The sequence below is a fragment of the Lynx canadensis genome, chromosome D4 (assembly GCF_007474595.2).
Source record: "Lynx canadensis isolate LIC74 chromosome D4, mLynCan4.pri.v2, whole genome shotgun sequence".
Taxonomy (NCBI): domain Eukaryota; kingdom Metazoa; phylum Chordata; class Mammalia; order Carnivora; family Felidae; genus Lynx; species Lynx canadensis.
This window is the reverse complement of record NC_044315.2, coordinates 55505156-55524527: the sequence shown is the minus strand read 5'-3', so window position 1 is coordinate 55524527 and position 19372 is coordinate 55505156. Positions and strand designations below refer to the sequence as shown.

Here is a 19372-nt window from a genome sequence, read left to right as displayed (position 1 = left end):
ATATATAATCATATATGTGTGATTATATATGCATGTATGGAATTATATATGCATATGTGTATATATGTAATTTTTGTGTACATTGTACATACATCTATAATTATATATACACATACACACATATACATATATATTGTACTCAAATAAAAAGTAAAAAGCTATTGAATAAAACTGTCCTATACTCTTCAAAAATGTTGTCATAAAAGACCAAAAAATGGAGAGCTCAGCAAATATCCCAGATTAAGAGTGAGAAAAGAAACGTGACAACCAAATTGATGCATGCTCTTACATCAGGAAATAAAATACTACTACGTAGAGGGTATTATTGGGATAATCAGCAAAATTTGAATAGTACTGATAGAGGTTAAATTTTCTGAATTTTATAACTGGACTATGATTAGTCCTTCTTCTTGGTAGATCAATGCCTAAGTATTCAGGGATGTGCACAACTAATTCTTAAGTGGCTCTGCAAAACAGTATGTAAATACCTAAAAGACAAGACAAATCCGACAAAACATTATCACTAAGTTATGATGGGTGGTAGGTGAAGGATATATGAGAGTTCATTATATTAATATTACAATTTTGGGGTAGATTTGGAAAATTTAATAATAAACTGGAGAAAGGTATTATAATCTAGGCACGAGATGATGTGACTTGGACTAAACTTGGCACTAAAGGCAGTGAAGAATGAACGAATTCAAGGTATATTTTGGAGGTGGAATTGACAAAACCGACACAACTGAGACGATGTGGTGGATGGAAAAAAAGGATAGAAACCACTGGTATAAATAAACAATCCCAAGTGCCCAAACTAGCTCCGCCCTTCCCCCTTCGACGCAAGCGGCGGAAATAAGCAAAAGCAAGCGACCGCTAAACTACAGGCAGGCTTCCGGTCTGGCGTCGCAAAGAGACCGTAAATCGGAGAACGCTATTTGGCTCCTCCCCCACGATGGGCGGTCCTGGAGAGTGACAGATACCAATCGCCAGCGACTCATCGGGCACTCACCCAATGGCTCTGGAGCTGGGCGGAGTCCTGCGGCACGAGAGTAGTCCCCACGCGGTGCGGGAAGTTTACTGCTGGGTGCGGGAAGTTTCCCGTTGGGTACGGTGACTTCGCTGCAAGCCTTCGGCAGTTCTGTTGTGAGGCTTCGGTTATTCTGTGGAGGGGTTCAGCAATTCTGTGGCGGGATTTCAGCAGGTCTGTGGCGGGGGTTCAGCAATTCAGCCAGGGTGGGAAGAAGTGCCGAGCACGTGGGCTTTGAACCAAAGTGCGTGAGCAAGACCTGGACTCCGAGTGATGGGGCCGGCCCCTGCGGGAGCGCAACATCGGGCAGCTGCTGGGGACCCGGAGGTGGGTGAGCCATCTGGGAGGGAGGAATGTTCTACGTGCAAGAGGTGGCAGAGCCTGACAGCTCGCCGACGAGGGACAGGATGGCCGTCCCTTCTGGAGGAGCCTTATTCCCCCATGTTGCCAGTCTGGCGCACCGAGACAGACCCAGGGGGAACCTGGCGTTATTTGGATAGCAGCAATAAAGTTTACTGAGCTCACTCCTTCGAAAGCTCTGTGACGTCGGTCATTTCCCCGACCAGGTTCTCTTTCTTGTCATTGGATGAGATCTGACCTCTTGTGCCTAGTTCTGTGCTCGCCGCTGTAACGGAGGGCACATGGTGGTTCTTCTGGAGCCCTCCAGTAAGGCTCTCTCCAGTGTAGGACTGTGGGGTAGAGGCGGGGCCCATGGCTGTAGGGAAGAAGGTTTAGGATTCTGCAGACCAGGGTGTGGAGGGTGTGCATGCCTGCTGACAGAGTAGGCATACTACCTGTGAAACCTTGATTTCCTTCAAGTGTACATTTTCTTCTGGGATTACTGAAGATTGGATGGTTTACTGAGTATATTTTCCTGAGGCAGTAGGTTTTAGCTCTTTCCAGCACTGACCACTTAATGTATACGGATGTAATCTACAGTCAGGGATTGCTGGCAGGTTAGAGCCTGGCAGGATTTGGATAGAGCAAGAGTGGAGATGGCATTTGTGAATTCCCAGGACAAACCCAGCAAAAGAGGAAGATTCCTGATGCGTGGTATCTGGAAATACAAGGAGCTCAGGCATTGTTTAGGTCAGGGCTCAGTCAACTACTACCCCTTCCAGCTCCAAGCCAAGCTCCATGCTTGTGCTGTCAAATAGACAGGGAACCCTCAACTCAGGAGTTTTAAGACTAGAGCTCAGTAATGTTCTTCCAAGTAATGATAATCCTGGGTTTTGCAGTCTGACTTCCGTTTAAAAGAGTGAACAGGAGCCTGTGAAGCATTTATCCATGTCCTATCATGGTGGCATTTTAGGCAGTGCATGCTACACACCTTTGACCTCACACTGGCTTCTCTTCTCATTGGCCACAGGTGATGGAACTAGCTCTGGAAGACACTTGCCAGGAAGGAAAGAAGGAGTACTCTAAGAAGTGTACCTTGGTTGGGTCTCCAGTGGAGAGTCTCCTGCAGCCAGTGAAGCTTAGCCAGGCAGAACTGTACAAGGAGCCTACCAATGAGGAGCTAAACCGCCTTCGGGAGACTGAGAGTCTGTTCCACTCTAGCTTGCTTCGTTTGCAGGTACTACTGGGTGGCTGGGGCTTGGGTTAGAGGGATGGTCCTGGAACCCTGAGGCTGAAGAACTCACCCCTATCTCTTCTTACAGGTAGAGGAGCTACTAAAGGAAGTAAGGTTGTCGGAGAAGAAGAAGGAGCGGATCGATGCTTTCCTACGGGAGGTCAACCAGCGAGTCCTGAAGGTGCCCTCAACTCCTAAGACACAGGTAACGCAGGTAGAGTGAAGAACTGGGAAGTCCAGGGGAGGTCCTCAGTGTAGGCCTCTGAAACAAGGCCTTGCTCTTCTCCAGAGGGCGTGGGGTCCTAGGGAGCTCATTTTCACTGCCAGGAGGTTCAACTGGAAGTACAGTCAACCATGTGTTCATTTGTTCAGCAAACATTTATGTTCGTTGCATTAGCTGTGTTCTTAGGATACATCGGTGAACAAAGCAGCCTACTTTCTAGTGTTGGACTTATAGATAGTAGACAGTAAACATGATGAGTAAACTGAGTGGCAATATTAGTAAATGGTAAACACTGGAAAAAGGAGAAAGTAGGGCAAGGTAAGGGGATTGTGGGAATATCAGAGGGTGGGAGTGGTTTGCAATTTTAAATAGGGTAGTTGAGGTAGGCCTCATTGAAGTGACAGTAGTCTGACGATTTGGAGGAAGTGAGTCAACCATGTAGATATCTAAGGAAGGAATAGTCAACACAAAGGTTCAAAGGCAGTAGTAAGTCTGGTATGTTCCTTGGATTAAATGAGGGGAAAATAGAAGGACACGAGTTCAAAAAGGCAATGGAGGAAGGAGGCATTTCACTCAGGGCCTCGTTAAACCGAAACAAGGACTGCCTGTTGCTCTGGGTAAAAAGAGGAACCACTGATGGGACGTTTTTTTTGGTGTAACAGTGATGTGATCTAGCTTCATTTTTAAAAAGTTGACTCAGGGGCACCTGGGTGGCTCACTCGGTTAAATGTCTGACTCTTGATTTCAGCTCAGGTTGTGATCCTGAGGTCGTGGGATCGAGCCCTGTGTTAGGCTCCGTGTTGAGCATGGAGCCTGCTTAAGATTTTCTGTCTCTGTTTTCCCCTCTTCCCTGCTCACACACTCTCTCTCTAAAAAAAAGAAAAAAAAATCAACAAAACTAAAAGCCTACAAAATGAGAGGAGATATCTGCAAATGACCCATCTGATAAAGGGTTAGTATCCAAAATCTATAAAGAACTTGCTGAACTCAACACCCAAAAAACAAATAACCCAGCTAAGAAATGGGCAGAAGACATAAATAGATACTTTTCCAACGAAGATATCCACATGGCTAACAGACACATGAAAGGATGCTCAACATCACTCATTGTCAGGGAAATACAAATCAAAACCATGATGAGATACCACCTCACACCTGTCAGAGTGGCTAAAATTAATAACACAAGAAACAACAGGTGTTGGTGAAGATGTGGAAAAAGGGAAACCCTCTTGCACCGTTGGTGGGGATGCAAACTGGTGCAGCTACTCTGGAGAACAGTGTGGAGGTTCCTCACAAAACTAAAAACAGAGCTGCCCTACCATCCAGCAATTGCACTGTTAGGTATTTATCCAAAGGATGAAAAATACAGATTCGAGGGGTACATGCACCCCAATGTTTATAGCAGCATTATCAACAATAGTCAAACTATGGAGAGAGCCTAAATGTCCATTGAATGATGCATGGATAAAGATGTGGTATACATATACAATGGGATATTACTCAGCCATCAAAAAGAATGAAACCTTGCCATTTGCAACAGCGTGGATGGAGCTAGAATGTAGTATGCTAAGTGAGATAAGCCAAACAGAGAGGTAAATACCATATGATTTCACTCATAGGTGGAATTTAAGAAATAAAACAAGTGTTGGGCACCTGGATGACTTAGTCGGGTAACCATCCAGCTTCAGCTCAGGTCATGATGTCACGGTTCATGAGTTTGAGCCCTGCATCAGGCTCTGTGCAGACAGTTCAGAGCCTGGAGCCTGCTTTGGAGTCTGTGTCTCCCTCTCTCTCTCTGCGCCTCCCCTGCTTGTGCTCTGTCTCTCTGTCTTTCAAAAATAAATAAAACATTTAAAAAAAATTTTTTTTAGTAAATAAAGAAATAAAACAGCTGAACATATGAGAATGGCGGGGGTGGGGGGAGGAAGAGAAGGAAACAAACCACAAAAGACGCTTAATGATAGAGAACAAACTGAGGGCTGATGGAGGGACGTGGGTGGGGAATAGGCTAGATGGGTGATGGGTATTAAGGAGGACACTTGTGATGAGCACTGAGTGTTGTAAGTGATGAATCACTGAATTCTACTCCTGAAACCAATATTGCACTGTATGTCAACTAACTAAAATTTAAGTTAAAAAAAAAAGTAATAATTTTTTTTTAATTCCTCATTTTAATTTCTAATACAGTAAGTATAGATATAACTCACGTAAAAAGAGCTCTTTGAGGGTCCTTGACAATTTTTAAGAATGTAATTCACTCAGGCTGTTGTGTTAAAGGTAGAAGGGAAGGGGATAAAGATAAAATCAGGGAGACTAGCTAGAAACCTATTATGCGGTGATCCACTGGAAAATGGTGGCATCTCAGACTAGGATAGAGAAGTAGAGGTGGTTAGTGTCTGGATGTTCTTAAAAGTGAAATGGATGTTTTTAACAGAGATGAGTTCAGGTGATTTAAATGTTTTGGGCTTGAGCAACTAGAATGAAGTTGCCTTAATGGAGAGGATGTGTTTACAGAAAGACTGGGAGTTTGACTTCAAATGTATTGATGTGTTTATTTTTGTTTTTATTTTCTTAAAGTTTATTTATTTATTTTGAGAAAGAGCATGCATGCACAAGTTGATGAGGGGCAGAGAGAGAGAGTGAGAGAGAATCCCAAGCAGGTTCCATGCCCTCAGCACAGAGCCTGATGTGGGGCTCAAACCCATGAACCACGAGATCATGACCTAGCCAAAATCAAGAGTTGGATACTTAAACCTACTTAGCCATCTAGGTGCCCCTCAAATGTGTTATGCTTAATTTGACATGTCTACTAGACACCAAGGGGACATGTCAGGGAGGCAGTCAAATAATATGTATCACTGTCTCTGTCCCCACAGCTGACTGACCAGACCTGGCTCCCAGCTGGGGTTCGAGTACCCCTCCACCAAGTGCCCTATACTGTGAAGGGCTCTTTCTGCTTCCTGCCTCCAGCCCAGGTCACTGTTGTGGGCAGCTACCTTCTGCGTACCTGCGTCCGGCCGGACGTTAATGTGGATATGGCAGTGACCATGCCCAAGGTGAGGTCCAGAGTTTGGGGAATGGAGAGACTGCTGCTTCACCACCTACAAATTCTTGGGTCTTTCTTTCCCACCTGCCACTTGCCAGGGGATTGAAATCTGAACTCGAAATCAAAAGAGAGATCACTGCTATCATCTTGAGGGCAGCTTAAATGTGCCTTTGGGCCAGTTGCTGCCCTTTGGAACTTTGCCTTCGTCATCTGAGAACTAGATATGGTGTTGTTGGCCCTGGTTCAGGCACTCTGGCCAGCAAAACTCCCTGAGGTTTCTAAACTGTGACTCACCTTGGCTTCATCTTGGCCTGCAAGCTCTCTAACAAAAAGCATTTAAGTGCCTGGGCATCTCTCTCTTTTCTGACCCTCTCTAGGAGCTCCTACAGGACAAGGATGGGTTGAACCAGCGCTACTTCCGCAAGCGTGCTCTCTACCTGGCCCAGTTAGCTCACCACCTGGGCCAAGACCCCTTCTTTGGCAGTGTTCGCTTCTCTTACACCAATGGATGCCACCTGAAACCCTCGCTCCTACTTCGGCCACATGGTGGGAGGGACATACTGGGCTGAAGGCGCAGTATGGAGTGACAAATTCAGTGGTGGGGGGGGGATGGGGCCTCAAGTCCAAGGTGAGAGGCTTAGGCCTCAGGTTTGAGGGGGAAGGTACAAAGACCTCAGATTCTGAAGTGGGAGGGCATGGTACCCGGTACCCTCAGGTAGGAGGAGGGTGGCACAGAGGCCCACCTGGAAGGATCTCAGCACTCCCTGTCTCCCCCAGGGAAGGATGAGCGCCTGGTCACTGTACGTCTGCATCCATGCCCTCCACCTGACTTCTTCCGCCCGTGTCGCCTGCTGCCATCTAAGAACAATGTGCGCTCTGCCTGGTACCGAGGGCAGAGTCCCCCAGGGGATGGTGAGCAGGCACTCGTGTCAAGGTGGAGCTGAAGGGAAGAGTGTTGTGGGGATTTCTCTTCTCATGGCTTCCCCTCCCCCACAGGTAGCCCAGAGCCTCCCACCCCCCACTATAATACATGGGTTCTGCAGGACATGGCCCTTGAGTCTCACGTGCAGCTGCTGTCAACTGTGCTGGGCTCAGCCTTGGGGCTGAAGGATGGCGTAGCACTTCTGAAGGTCTGGCTGCGGCAGCGGGAACTGGACAAGGTGAGTTGGGAGTGGCCCAGCTTCCCTGCCTCACTGAGTGGCAGGTTGGCTCTGAGCTTGGGCCTCTCTGTTTCCATCTCTTTTTCAGGGCCTGGGAGGGTTCAGTGGGTTCCTTGTCTCCATGCTGGTTGCCTTCCTTGTGTCCACACGCAAGATCCACACCACCATGAGTGGCTACCAGGTCCTGAGAAGCGTCTTGCAGTTTCTGGGTAAGGTGGCTAGATTCAGAAAGGCCAAGGGTTCTACTCATCCTGTGAATCCTCTCATCCTATCAAGGGTCATTCAGTTTCTTAACATAAGACAGAAGAGCAAACTGAATTCTGGAGGCAGGGAGGAGGGAGAGTGTCATTAGTGCTGGGTCCCCAGGGAGGAGGATACCTTCTGACACACCCATCTTCTCTGGCTCACTTCAGCCACCACAGATTTGACAGTCAATGGGATCAGCTTATGTCTCAGCTCAGATCCCTCCTTGGTGAGTGGGGCAGGGCTGGGGCTGGGCAAGGAGGCCTGAAGGTAAGGCCTCAACCCTGACTGGCTTCTTTTTTATGCCTCCAAGCCGGCCCTGGCTGACTTCCATCAGGCCTTCTCTGTTGTCTTCCTGGACTCCTCAGGCTGTCTCAACCTCTGTGCTGATGTCACTGCCTCTACTTACCACCAGGTACCAATGGTTCCCCATTCCTGGATTCCCCAGGTGTCCCAGTCCAGACTGTGTCCCTTCTACCAGTAACAGAACCCCAGAAACTCTTCTCCAAAGAACTTAGGTCAGGCATGTCTCTTGGTCTGAGCCCTCAGGTCACTGAAGGGAGGGCTATAGTGGTGATAATCTCACATGTGAGTTCCCTGCTTACCCTGTGGCCCCAGGTACAGCATGAGGCACGGCTGTCTATGGCATTGCTGGACAGCAGAGCTGATGATGGATTCCAATTTTTGCTGATGACTCCCAAACCCATGATCCGGGCTTTTGACCACGTCTTGCAGTAAGTTTATGGCTGACAGGCTATGTCAGTGGGTTCTTTTTCCCTGTAGCTACAGTGGTGGGGCAGAAGTGCTCAGATGTTCCTGGTTTTGAGGAGGGAGTGGTACTTGGGGTCAGCAGTACCTCATTCTGTCTCTTTGTCCCTCTAGTCTCCATCCACTGAGTCGCCTGCAGGCAGCATGTCACCGGCTAAAGCTGTGGCCAGAGCTGCAGGATCTTGGTGGGGACTATGTTTCAGCTGCTTTGGGCTCACTGACCACCCTCCTGGAGCAGGGTCTGGGGTCCCGCCTTCACCTGCTGGCCCACTCTCGGCCCCCAGTCTTAGAGGTGAGGTGCTGTGGGGTAGGGAGTTTGTGGGTTTAAGGAGGACTAGATCTAGGGTCTCAGGGAATACAAAAGACACACCATCCCTCTAGCTAGATCTTTCTACCTAGTTGGAAACTGGATTTCCAGGTCAAGCTGGGGCATTCTTGGCTTGAACTCAGCCTTTTTACACCCTATAGTGGGACATTAGCCAGGATCCACCGAAGCACAGAGACTCTGGGACCCTGACCCTAGGATTGCTCCTCCGGCCTGAGGGGCTGACCAGTGTCCTTGAGTTGGGTCCGGAAGCCAACCAGCCCGAGGTGAGGAGCTCTGGGGTCTGGGGGGTGATTTGGCTCTGTCTTGGGAACTCCAAGCCGTGCACTGGCAGGAGTAGGGTGGATCGTCCTCATGCCACCTGGATTGAGTCCTGTTGGGGATTTCTGATAAAGCCCATCTTTGTTGATTTCTTCCACCACCCATTGCCTTTCCTCAGGCTGCTGACTTCCGCCAGTTCTGGGGATTTCGCTCAGAGCTTCGGCGTTTCCAGGATGGAGCCATTCGGGAAGCTGTGGTCTGGGAGGCAGACTCTATGGCCCAGAAGCGCCTTATTCCCCACCAGGTGGTCACCCATCTCTTGGCACTGTGAGTGTTAGCATCTGGATGCTGGGAAGCACCGGTGGGTTGGGGAGCCTTTTAGGAGGGTCTGGCCCAGGCTTTGGGCTGAGCAGTGAATGTCCAGCAGCATTCTCCATATTCCTCAGTGCCCACACTGAGTCTCTGCCCCTTTCCCAGCCATGCCGACATCCCAGATACCTGTGTCCACTATGTGGGGGGCCTTCTGGACGCGTTGATCCAAAGCCCAAAAGAGGTAAGGGTCATGGGTCAGGGCTAAGGGTTAAGGCTAGGGGTTGCAGAGTAGCTTGTGTGGCCAGATTAGGTAGGGGGTGGAGAGCACACCTCAGCCGGGCTGCACTTCTCATAGTGTCCAGCAGAGGGGGTGCTGGCTCTGCAGCAGCCTGAGCTGTGGCAAAATCCTGGGTGGTGGTGGGGTTCTGTAGGGTCCTGGCCTCCTGACTGACTGTGTTCTCCCTCTCAGACCTCCAGCACAGGTGAGGAAGCCCTGGCAGCAGCAGTGCGTTGCTACGATGACCTCAGCCGCCTCCTGTGGGGGCTGGAAGGTCTCCCGTTGACTGTGTCTGCTGTGCAGGGAGCTCATCCAGTACTGCGCTACACTGAGGTGAGGTGGAAGGTGGCAGGAAGCCTTTTCTGCTTAGCGATTCCTGGTCTCTACCCCGTTCCTCCAGTATTCCCCTTTCCAACTCCTGACTGTGTTCACTTTCTCAGTCCTGAGCCCCTACCTCAGCCCTGCATCTTCCATAGGTGTTCCCACCAACCCCAGTCTGGCCAGCCTACTCCTTCTACGATCACTTGCGAGAGCAGGCCTCGCTGTTGCCTCGGCCTGACAAGCCCTGTCCAGCCTATGTGGAGCCCATGACTGGTGAGGATCCTCTTGGGAGGGGATGAGAGAAATTGTTCCCACTCCATGCTGCAGTCTTGAAACCTCTTTTCTTCCTAGTGGTATGTCATCTGGAAGGCAGTGGTCAGTGGCCACAGGATGCTGAGGCCATACGCCGGGTCCGAGCTGCCTTCCAGCTGCGCCTGGCGGAGCTGCTGACCCAACAGCATGGGCTGCAGTGTCGTGCCACAGCCGTGCACACTGATGTCCTCAAGGTTAGACTGGTGTAGGGTAGGGATTCTCCAGAGAGGGAGGGCACAGGGTGTTAGGGTGTCCCATGCTGACACGTGTCTCCCATCCCATACCCTCTTTGAACAGGATGGGTTTGTGTTCCGGATTCGTGTGGCCTATCAGCGGGAGCCCCAGATCCTGAGGGAAATGCGGAGCCCTGAGGGGATGATCTCATTGAGGGACACGCCTGCCTCCCTCCGCCTTGAGAGGGACACAAGGCAGTTGCCCCTGCTCACCAGTGCCTTGCATGGGTATGGCCACCTGCATAGGTTCTTCTGTCTGTAGATCCTTGCCTGCTTCTATTCTGCTCTCCTGGCCACCTGTCTCTCTGGGAGGCCACCTGGTATAAATTTATACCATGGTTTATGTATTCATTTTTTAGAGAGAGGAAGAGAGAGAGAATCCCAAGCAGGCTCTGTGCTGTCAGCACAGAACTTGATGTGAGGCTCAATTTCACAGAACCATGAGATCATGACCAGAGCCGAAGTCAAGAGCCAGACACTTAACCGACTGCACCGCCCAGGCGCCCCTGAAATGGGAATTTTATAGGACTGATCTGTTGGGGTGTTAGTTAGGGGCATGTGAGATTCTGTACAGAGGGCAACTTTGGGTAAAGGTTGAATAAATAGTGGTGGTAGAGCAGAAATACTCTTCTTGGGCCCTGAGTGCCTGAGTCTCATTGCCACTTCCCTCTTCCCCCGACAGACTCCAGCAGCAGCACCCAGCCTTCTCAGGTGTGGCACGGCTGGCCAAGCGGTGGGTGCGCGCCCAGCTTCTGGGTGAGGGGCTCACCGATGAGAGCCTGGACCTGGTGGTTGCTGCTCTTTTCCTGCACCCTGAGCCCTTCACCCCTCCCAGGTGATTCCGAACTCCATCTTTTCTCTAGCCAGAAAGTTCCCCTTGGGGCCAGTTGTCGTCCCTTAGGCTATACCTTCAGTCCAAATGGGAAAGGGTAGCTAAAAAAAGTGACAGAAGAGGTTCTAAGACACCTCCCACCCCCATCCTTGCTGAGGGGTCTAGACTGTCTAGGCCGTGGGGAAAGCCCTGGGATGTGTGGTTGGGCCCAGACCCTTTGCTCATTCCTTCTTCTCAGCTCCCCCCAGGTGGGCTTCCTTCGGTTCCTTTTGTTGATATCAACCTTTGATTGGAAGAACAACCCCCTTATTGTCAACCTCAACAATGAGCTGACTGGTAAGTGGTAGGACTGGGGTCAGACTCCTGCAAGAAAAAACCTTTGTGGATTGCAGAGCAATAGGGCACACAAGGGTTTTCCACGCCAGTCTATTAGATAGGGCTTTTTTCGTGGTTTCCCCTTCCCAGATATCTGTGCCTGACCCTGATGCCTTGGGGTGGGGAATTACTAGGAGGAAGAGGCCCAGTCAAGGCTTTAGGGAGCTCTAAGGCTATAGAGCTATGGTTTGTTCCTATGATGCTCAGAAACAGAATGGACCGGGGTGGTAAACAAGCTACCTGGTGGGGGCTGTGAAGGGGAAAGGAGAGTAGAAGGGGGACCCTGAACACCAAGTGAGAAGTCTTGTGGGGATCAGGGAAGGGCCCAGGTTAGAATAGATGTCCAGACTTCTTGGTGAGTGGGGTGATGATTTTCATCTGTAACATGAGGAGTTCCTGGTCCAAGCAGAGAGGAGGGTGTCAGTTTCCTAATTCCCCAGGTGTGTGGGAGCATAGGGTGGGAAGGGGGTCAGGGGCAGGCCTCAGCTTGTGTCGGCCCGGAAACTAGAATGGGGTGCCAGGCAGTGGAAAATTCTGCCTTTGGGCTGAGGCTGAGAGTTTAACGCCCCACCCAATTGAGGCAAACATGGTGTCCTTTACATTGCCTTTGTCCTTTGGGGGAGGGGCACTGGAAAATCCCTGTGATGGGCAGCTGTTGGGTGTACAGTAGGAAGATCTGGGGTAGTAGAGCTGGGGAAGGGGGCAGGCTGACCCAGGACCCCCTCTTGTTCACAGTGGAAGAGCAGGTGGAGATCCGCAGTGGCTTCCTGGCAGCTCGGAGACAACTCCCGGTCATGGTCATCCTTACCCCCCAGGATCGTAAAAACTCTGTATGGACACAGGATGGACCATCACCCCAGGTTCAATCCCATCCTTACCTCTAAATTTGTGGTCTTCTCCCCCAAGGAGAAAGCAGGCCCAGCATGAGCTAAGAAAGACCCACACTCAGGTTTGATGTATTTGATTGTGTGTATCCCCTCAGATCCTACAGCAGCTTGTGGTCCTGGCAGCTGAGGCCTTGCCTGTCCTAGAGAAGCAGCTAATGGATCCCCGGGGGCCTGGGGACATCAGGGTAAGCCCTTGACCAAGAGTGACTCGGGTTCTAGGGATTCTGTCTTTGAACATTGGGAATCTGGAGCTATAGGGGCTCTCACAGGATGCTCAGCCCTCTTGTTTGGCAAGACTGAATCCACAGAAGGCATTGATACTGCCCATGGTGCCTGGCAGTGGTGGAACCTGCAGGAGAACCAGGGCCCTGGCTCTATCCAGGCCTCACACTTGTAGCCTGTGCTCCTCCTGACAGATTGAAGCTGGCTGACACCAGCTGGGGCTTGATGTTCGCACCTTCAGATGAACATTTGGGCCCCTAATGGGGGGGTCAGACAAAAGGGAAGGAGGGAACCAAGGTGGGCATGTGGAAGGCTTTGTGGTCCAGCTCCCAACTCCCAGTGGGCACTACGGTACTCCCTCAGACAGTGTTCCGGCCACCCTTGGATATGTATGATGTGTTGATCCGCCTGTCTCCCCGCCACATCCCCCGGCACCGCCAAGCCGTGGACTCACCAGCTGCCTCCTTCTGCCGTGGCCTGCTCAATGAGCCAGGGCCCTCGTCCTTGATGCCTGTGCTGGGCTACGATCCTCCTCAGCTTTATCTGGCACAGCTCAGGGTAGGTCCTAAAGGGCTGACTAAACCTGGGGAGGGGGCTTCCAGGTGAAGCTGGGGCCATGGAGGTGACTCTCAGATGTCTATGTGTAATATTATCTATGTCCTGTCCTTTCCCAGGAGGCCTTTGGGGACCTGGCCCTTTTCTTTTATGACCAGCATGGTGGAGAGGTGATTGGTGTTCTCTGGAAGCCTACCAGCTTCCAGCCCCAGCCCTTCAAGGTGTGCTGGCTGATGATAAGTGTTGTTCCCAAGTGTGTTCATGTGGTTCCATGTGGGCATGCATGTCTGTATGTGGCAGACTGCATGGGTCAGGTGTGAAGCATGTGTCTTGTGTGTCGATCTCTACTACTACTACTGCTACTGCTCCCCACCCCCACCCGGCTTGGTGTCTCTGGGTGTGCCTCTGTGACACCTCAGTCCATATTTCTCTGGTTCCCCTAGGCATCCAACACAAAGGGGCACATGGTGGTGTCTCAAAGTGGGGAGCTGGTGATGGTGCCCAATGTAGAAGCGATCCTGGAGGACTTTGCCATCCTGGGTGAAGGCCTGGTACAGGCTGTGGAGGCCCGAAGTGAGAGGTGGACTGTGTGATCTCCACCCCAGGAGCAAGCTGTAGGTGTACAGCCGGACTTCAGACCTCTGGAGCAAGATGTCAATGGCATGATCTCCATCCTCGTTGCATACGGATCTTCCATGGAGTACCTGCTGGCCTAAACACACTGAGATGTTCCCCTAGAAAAGCCCTGCCCCAAATTTCTGTCTGATGCTTCAGCATCAGAGCAGGGGCCTGGTTTCTTACAGAGTCCCCTGGGCCTGTATGAACTTCCAGAAGAGGAGGGCAAGCCAGCTCAGCGAACTGAATGAACCCAGGAGATCCATCCACCTGTCAGCCTTAGTCTGGGCTTTTTCTTTTTTTTTTTTTTTTTTCCTTTTCTTCCTAGGATGTTTCCAGAAGTGTGGAGAGGAGGACATTTACCCAAGGCTGAGGCTGTCTCCCCTTCCCATTGCCAGGATGTGTGCCTACACCTTAGTATGCCCTTCAGGGCAGTGTCAGGCCTTTAAATGGGGTCCAGAGAAGGTATGGCACTTCTTGAGGGTCACAGAATATCTGCACTGAGCAGTGGGAAAGGGGCTCTGTGTGTATGAATAGAGCCCATTGAAGGGACACGGGTCTCTCCTGTGTGGGTGCTGTTACTTTCCAGGGTACACCAGGGGAAAGCACAGAGGACAGGAGGGGCTGGGTACCCAATGAGCCAGTGAAGGGGTGAAGGGGTGAGGGGGACAGATGGTCCCCTAGTCTGGTAGAGCTGCAGAAAGCGCTCAGCGTTGTCCTGGCTGCTCAGTGTCTCAGTCCCCCGGCTCCATGGCATCTGCCCATTCATGTCACACACTGTCCCCACTGCATCCCTGCAGTAAGGGTGTGGGGGGAACAAGCCCCAAGTCCTGCTCTCCAGGAGCTCTCAGTGCCAGGGTGGGGGGTGGTGCTGCCTCCTTTCACCCCAGTCCACACCCCACTTGCAGCAGCCTCTCCCTTCTCCGTCTCCCCTAATCCTGGCTGTTTTTCCAGACTCAGCTCGAATAGTGCTTCCTCCTCCAACCCTTCCCTCGCCCCCAGCCTGAGGTGCTCTTTCTCTCGTCTGAAACATGAGAGCAATTACTGTCTGTTCAGTTTACTTCGTAGTTGCATACAGGGCGTGAACTCTTCTGTTGTTTTAAACTCTGATTTAAAATTAAGTCACTTAATTTCCCCATGTTCCTGGCTTTTCTACCATTTTCACATTAGTTTTAACATTGTCTCCTAGAAGTAAACTCTCTGGGGGCAGGTAACATGTTTGAACAGATTTCTTGGCACCTTCGTGGTACCCAGGACAATGCTCAAGTAGGATGCAGGTGTGTGCAGAAGGGGCATCTAGGCCAGGCAGATGGAGAGCAAGCAGGCCGACCAAAATGCTTTAAGGACAAGGGAATCATAATTTGTAATCTCTGCCTAGAATGAGTGTGGAGGTGACAATGAGTTGCACCCTGAGAGTTAAGATGCAGCTGACATTTTGAGTGCCTGGTAAATGCTGGGCACTCCGTTTTTTTACATGTCTTATGTGCAGGAACGTGATCATGCAACAATCCCAGCCCTGTGAAGTATGTGCTTTTAGTTATCCTCATTTTCTGAAAGGTTCAGCAGCAGGCATGGGCCTGTTTGTGAAGAGATTGATGCCTGGCTATCAGGGTTCATCCTCAAGATGATAAGGGATGCCTGGGTGGCTCAGTTGGTTGAGCGTATGACTTCAGCTCAGGTCATGATCTCATGGTTCATGAGTTTGAGCCCCGCATTGGGCTCTGTGCTGACAGCTCAGAACCTGGAGCCTGTCTCAGATTCTGTGTCTCCCTCTCCCTCTGTTCTTCTCCCACTTGTTCTTTCTCTCTCTCTCAAAAATAAAGATTAAAAAAAAAAAAAAAAGATGATAAGCCACATATGGGAGCCCTGATCTTGAATTTTGTCCCAAGTCTGTTAGTCTTTGTGAACCTGTACCGGTCCCTACCTGTCACCGTCATGAGATTAGATGTTGGCATGTCATAGAGAATACATTGATGGGCTATGTGAGCTGTGCTCTTGATTCATGAACTCCAGGCAGAGGTGTACAAGGCTTTGTGTTTGGGGAAAGAAATGCAGTTCCGGCCCTCATGGACCCTGGTTCTGTGGTGTTCCCTGGTTCCTCTTCACTTATTTTCTCCACAGTCCCTCTGTAGGCTCTGGGGAAGAATGGTGCTGGCCTGTTTCAAACCATCCTGTTTCCATCCATGGGTCGGCTTCAGTCCTGTAGCTTCTGGCCTTTTCACAAACCCAGTTCTAGATTATCCTAGTGAAGGAGGGAACAGAATCTGCCCCCGGGCAAAACTGCAGCAGGTGGCTCCAAGAGGTGCAGACACCAGTCCCCACTTGGAAAATGAGCCCTGGCCCTGCTACCTCCATGTTTCCTTGGGCAAATCACTTCCCTTGATGGGCTCAGCCTCACCACCTGTAAAATGGGCACGGTAATGGCTTTGTCAGGGGCACAATGAGGCAAGGGAAGATGGCAAATAACTCAACCCAAGGAGCTGTACCATCCTTTCTGCACTCCCCACTCAGCACTGTGGAGAAAGCAGGAAGCCCAGGCTCCATCTCTGTAGCTCCAACCTCACAGTCCATCACACTGTAGCTCCAACCTGTTTCCTCCAATCTCTAGGAAGTGGGTGAAGAGGCTGGTGTGGTCTAAGATGACCATGGTGGCATGAGGAGCTGGAACTTCATTGGAAGGGAAGGAGAGAAGACTAGGAACTCCTGTGTGAGCAAGGCTGGGCAGGATGTAGGTTACACATCCCCGTGGGTGTGTCTGCCTCTGTGGGGTTCTGCATTTAACTCTGCAGGTGGACATGATGGGGTAGGAGTCTGATGTATGGAGTGATTTGTCTGCTCTGTGTGTTGGGGGGCGTGGACATGTCTGTATGCACTAGTCTGTGTGCAGGTTTTGTCTCCAGCTCAGAGTTACTGCAAAAGGGGAACTCTCTTTTTTTGAAGAGTAGGTCAGGAGAGAAAGCTCTCAGATAAAGAGGCAAAAACTCTGGGGGGATGGGGGGTGCCTGAGTGGCTCAGTCTAAGCAGTTAAGTGTCTGGCTTCGGCTCAGGTCATGATCTCACGGTTTGTGACTTTGAGTCCTGCATCAGGCTCTGTGCTGACAGCTCGGAGCCTGGAGCCTGCTTCGGATTCTGTGTCTCCCTCTCTCTCTGCCCCTCCCTGGCTTGCACTCTCTTTGTTTCTCTTTCTCAAAAATAAATAAACATTAAAAAAAACAGAGGCAAAAAACTCTGGATTGTTTCTGTGGCTTTAAACAAAGCCTTCTTCTCGGGGCTTTGGTTTCCCCAGTTCTGTCAGACCTTCTAAGCCTCGCTGTGTGGTTACATTTAGTGAATTCTCAAAGTGTCCTGTCTTCTGACTGTGGTATCACCATCTCCTCTAAACTGGAATCCATTCAGCTGAAGACCCTATTTTCCTCTGCCCAGCACATTACTTTGGAGAAAAAGAGCAAGACCCCAAAGCCTAGGGGTCCTTGCAGCAGGTTACGTTCAAAGAAGTCCTGAGGGCTGCTCGGATTTGGACTCGTCCAAGTGCCCCCACCCCAATAAACAAACATACATACAACCCCTCCAACATCCGGTACTTGCTTTGTGAGTCATAGATTAATCCAGGTGAGCGATTAAGGGGAGGGGAAGCCTGGGGCACGTGAGTCACCCCTACCCTACTCAAGCATAGGTCAGCTTGCCTGCCCATCCCTCTGCTGCAGAGAAAGGGGGGAGGGTGTGTGTGGGGAGCAACAGGACTCTTAGACTGCCCAGGGCACTAATGGGGACCAGGGTGTTCCAAACCCAGAGAGAGACTCATTTCCCTTTCACAGTTCAACTTCTGAAAGCAGGATGGAGAGGATAATTTTTCTGGTTTGCGTGAGGCCCAGAGAGGTGTAGGAACTTGTCCAGGGTCACACAGGGAGCTAGGGGTGGAGATCCAGAGAATCCTGTCTCCAGACCCCGCTGCCAAGCCTGGGCTCTCCTGCAGCCAAGGGCTGGGGTGAAGAGGAATGAAGGAATGGAGAGCTGAACTCTAGATCTGTGCATGGGGCAGAGAGGAGTGCAAAGCCTGCCCCCCTCCTCTGTCCTGGGCCACCTGCCAGCCCTGCTCCTCTCCTTCCACCCAGGGCAGCTGAATAAAGCTGTTATCAGCAAGACATAAAGGAGCAGAGTCAAGGATAGGGGAGGGTTGAGAGTGTGCACACTCTGGTCCACCTTATCTCAAGCCTGAAATCTCTGTCCCCCTGACTGGGACCTCTTCAAAAGCAGGACCCAGCTCTCCCCTACTGTTCCAGACTGGAAACCTCCACAGGATAGGGCTGGGGTCTTCCAAAGACTGACAAGGCCCAGATTGGGCCCTGACCTAAGGAATAAGGAGGCCCTGAGATCCAGTCCCCTGTTCCACTTGACCACCAGGGATTTGGATGAAAAAGATAGATATATGTGGGGAAGGGGAGGCAGGACAGATGTTTGAAGGTATGAATTTACAATGAGTAGTAGATAAGCCCGAGGGATCTAATGCCCAGTATAGTGAATATAGGCAACAATACTGTATTATAATCAACAAACTTTCTGAGAGACTAGAACTTAATTATTCCAACCACTAAAAAAAAGGACAATTATGTAATGTGATGGAGGTCTAATTATTGCTACAATGGCAATCATAATATATAAATAATGAAATTACACAATGTTATATGTCAAATATATTTCAACTTGAAAAAGAAAAATGATAGATATGGCATCTTGACCTTTCTCTAATCTGCCCCACAACATCCCCACCTCCATCCCAATCAGTGGGGTCTCCCTGGAGCCCAGTTCCCACCCATCCCAGGTCTAGAGACCCTCAGGAAGTCATACCTGAAGTCTGACTGCAGAACTTCCTGCTGTAGTCTGTCCCCTCCCCTAGATCTTTCCCCTTGTGACACCTCTCCCCCCAGGGCAGGCAGCCGGTGGCTGCTCTGTAATTAGCACAGACTGGGCTGGGATGAGGGGAGAGAATTCTGGGGCTCACACATGCCCATGGACTTTCTGGAACACCAGATGCAGAGCCTCCTTCCCCCTGCGGTCCCCCATCCCACCCCCTTCAGACCACAGGCCTCTCAGAGAGCAGTTGTCCTGGGCTCCATCTCAGGTTCAAGTTCCTATCTACCCAGTTGGGCTCGCCTCCAATTTCAGCTTCTTGACGACCTGCCCTGATCACTCTGCCTCCTAAATCCCCAATTCAAACTCTCCTCACTCCCTGTACCCATTGCATCTGGCCTCTTTGCCTCCTCTGTGGCTTCCTTCCAGACCTCCTGGTCTCAGCCTCTCCCCTCCAACACATCCTCCACGTAGCAACTGGAGGGATCCTTCCAGCGCCTTCCATTAACTGGCAAATGGAGACCACACCACTTCCCTGTTTAAAACCCTCAGGTCTCCCATTAGTTTCTGTTCTTAGCAGTGGAACATTTGTCAATTGTAATCTTGTTTAGAACCCTGATGTAACATGGTTAAAATACTGTGGTTGAAACAGGAGGTGGGACCAGGGCTCTGCCTCCTTGCCTTCCCTCTCCCTGCTTCCAGCTGCCACAGTCCCTGTGAGAGCTTCCTCAGAGCCCTGGGGATTAAAGAAGCACAGCTTGAATGTCTCCGGCCCCTAGATAAGGTTCAGGCCCTTAGTATAGAACCCAAGGCCCTTCTGTGCTACCAGTGTCCCGCCCTGGCTTCACTACAGGTGCTCTCATCTTGTGTCAGGCAAACAGCCATACCTACCTTGGCCTGGCCTGGCAGGCTTTCACCCGGAAGACCCTCTACAAAATCCCCAGCTAAATGTTTCCT

The 19372-nt window shown here is 50.7% G+C and overlaps 1 protein-coding gene across 2 annotated transcripts; it reads left to right on the top strand.

The window, feature by feature from the left end:
* Positions 1 to 1007: 1007 nt before the first annotated feature.
* Positions 1008 to 16609, top strand: NOL6 (nucleolar protein 6). Of its 2 annotated transcripts, none has more exons than XM_030293683.2 (26): positions 1008 to 1354; positions 2397 to 2603; positions 2689 to 2805; positions 5700 to 5879; positions 6247 to 6415; positions 6647 to 6781; positions 6866 to 7029; positions 7118 to 7238; positions 7443 to 7501; positions 7586 to 7687; positions 7891 to 8006; positions 8155 to 8332; positions 8509 to 8631; positions 8805 to 8953; positions 9104 to 9179; positions 9408 to 9548; positions 9692 to 9809; positions 9888 to 10042; positions 10146 to 10309; positions 10764 to 10916; positions 11152 to 11249; positions 12024 to 12148; positions 12271 to 12360; positions 12761 to 12955; positions 13072 to 13173; positions 13396 to 16609. In XM_030293683.2, the coding sequence occupies exons 1-26, from the start codon at positions 1301 to 1303 to the stop codon at positions 13543 to 13545; spliced, it is 3441 nt and encodes a 1146-aa protein (XP_030149543.1). In that variant the 5' UTR covers positions 1008 to 1300; the 3' UTR covers positions 13546 to 16609. The 2 variants fall into 2 exon arrangements, with proteins under 2 accessions (XP_030149543.1, XP_030149544.1); XM_030293684.1 differs by having other exon boundaries at positions 1049 to 1201; positions 13396 to 15269.
* The last annotated feature ends 2763 nt before the right edge of the window (positions 16610 to 19372 follow it).

Coding starts and splice junctions, on each gene's coding strand:
- NOL6 (XM_030293683.2), top strand. CDS start 1,301: ATGGGGCCGGCCCCTGCGGGAGCGCAACATCGGGCAGCTGCTGGGGAC. Junction 8,632..8,804: donor CGGAAGCCAACCAGCCCGAG/GTGAGGAGCTCT, acceptor GCCTTTCCTCAG/GCTGCTGACTTCCGCCAGTT. Junction 12,956..13,071: donor TTTATCTGGCACAGCTCAGG/GTAGGTCCTAAA, acceptor GTCCTTTCCCAG/GAGGCCTTTGGGGACCTGGC.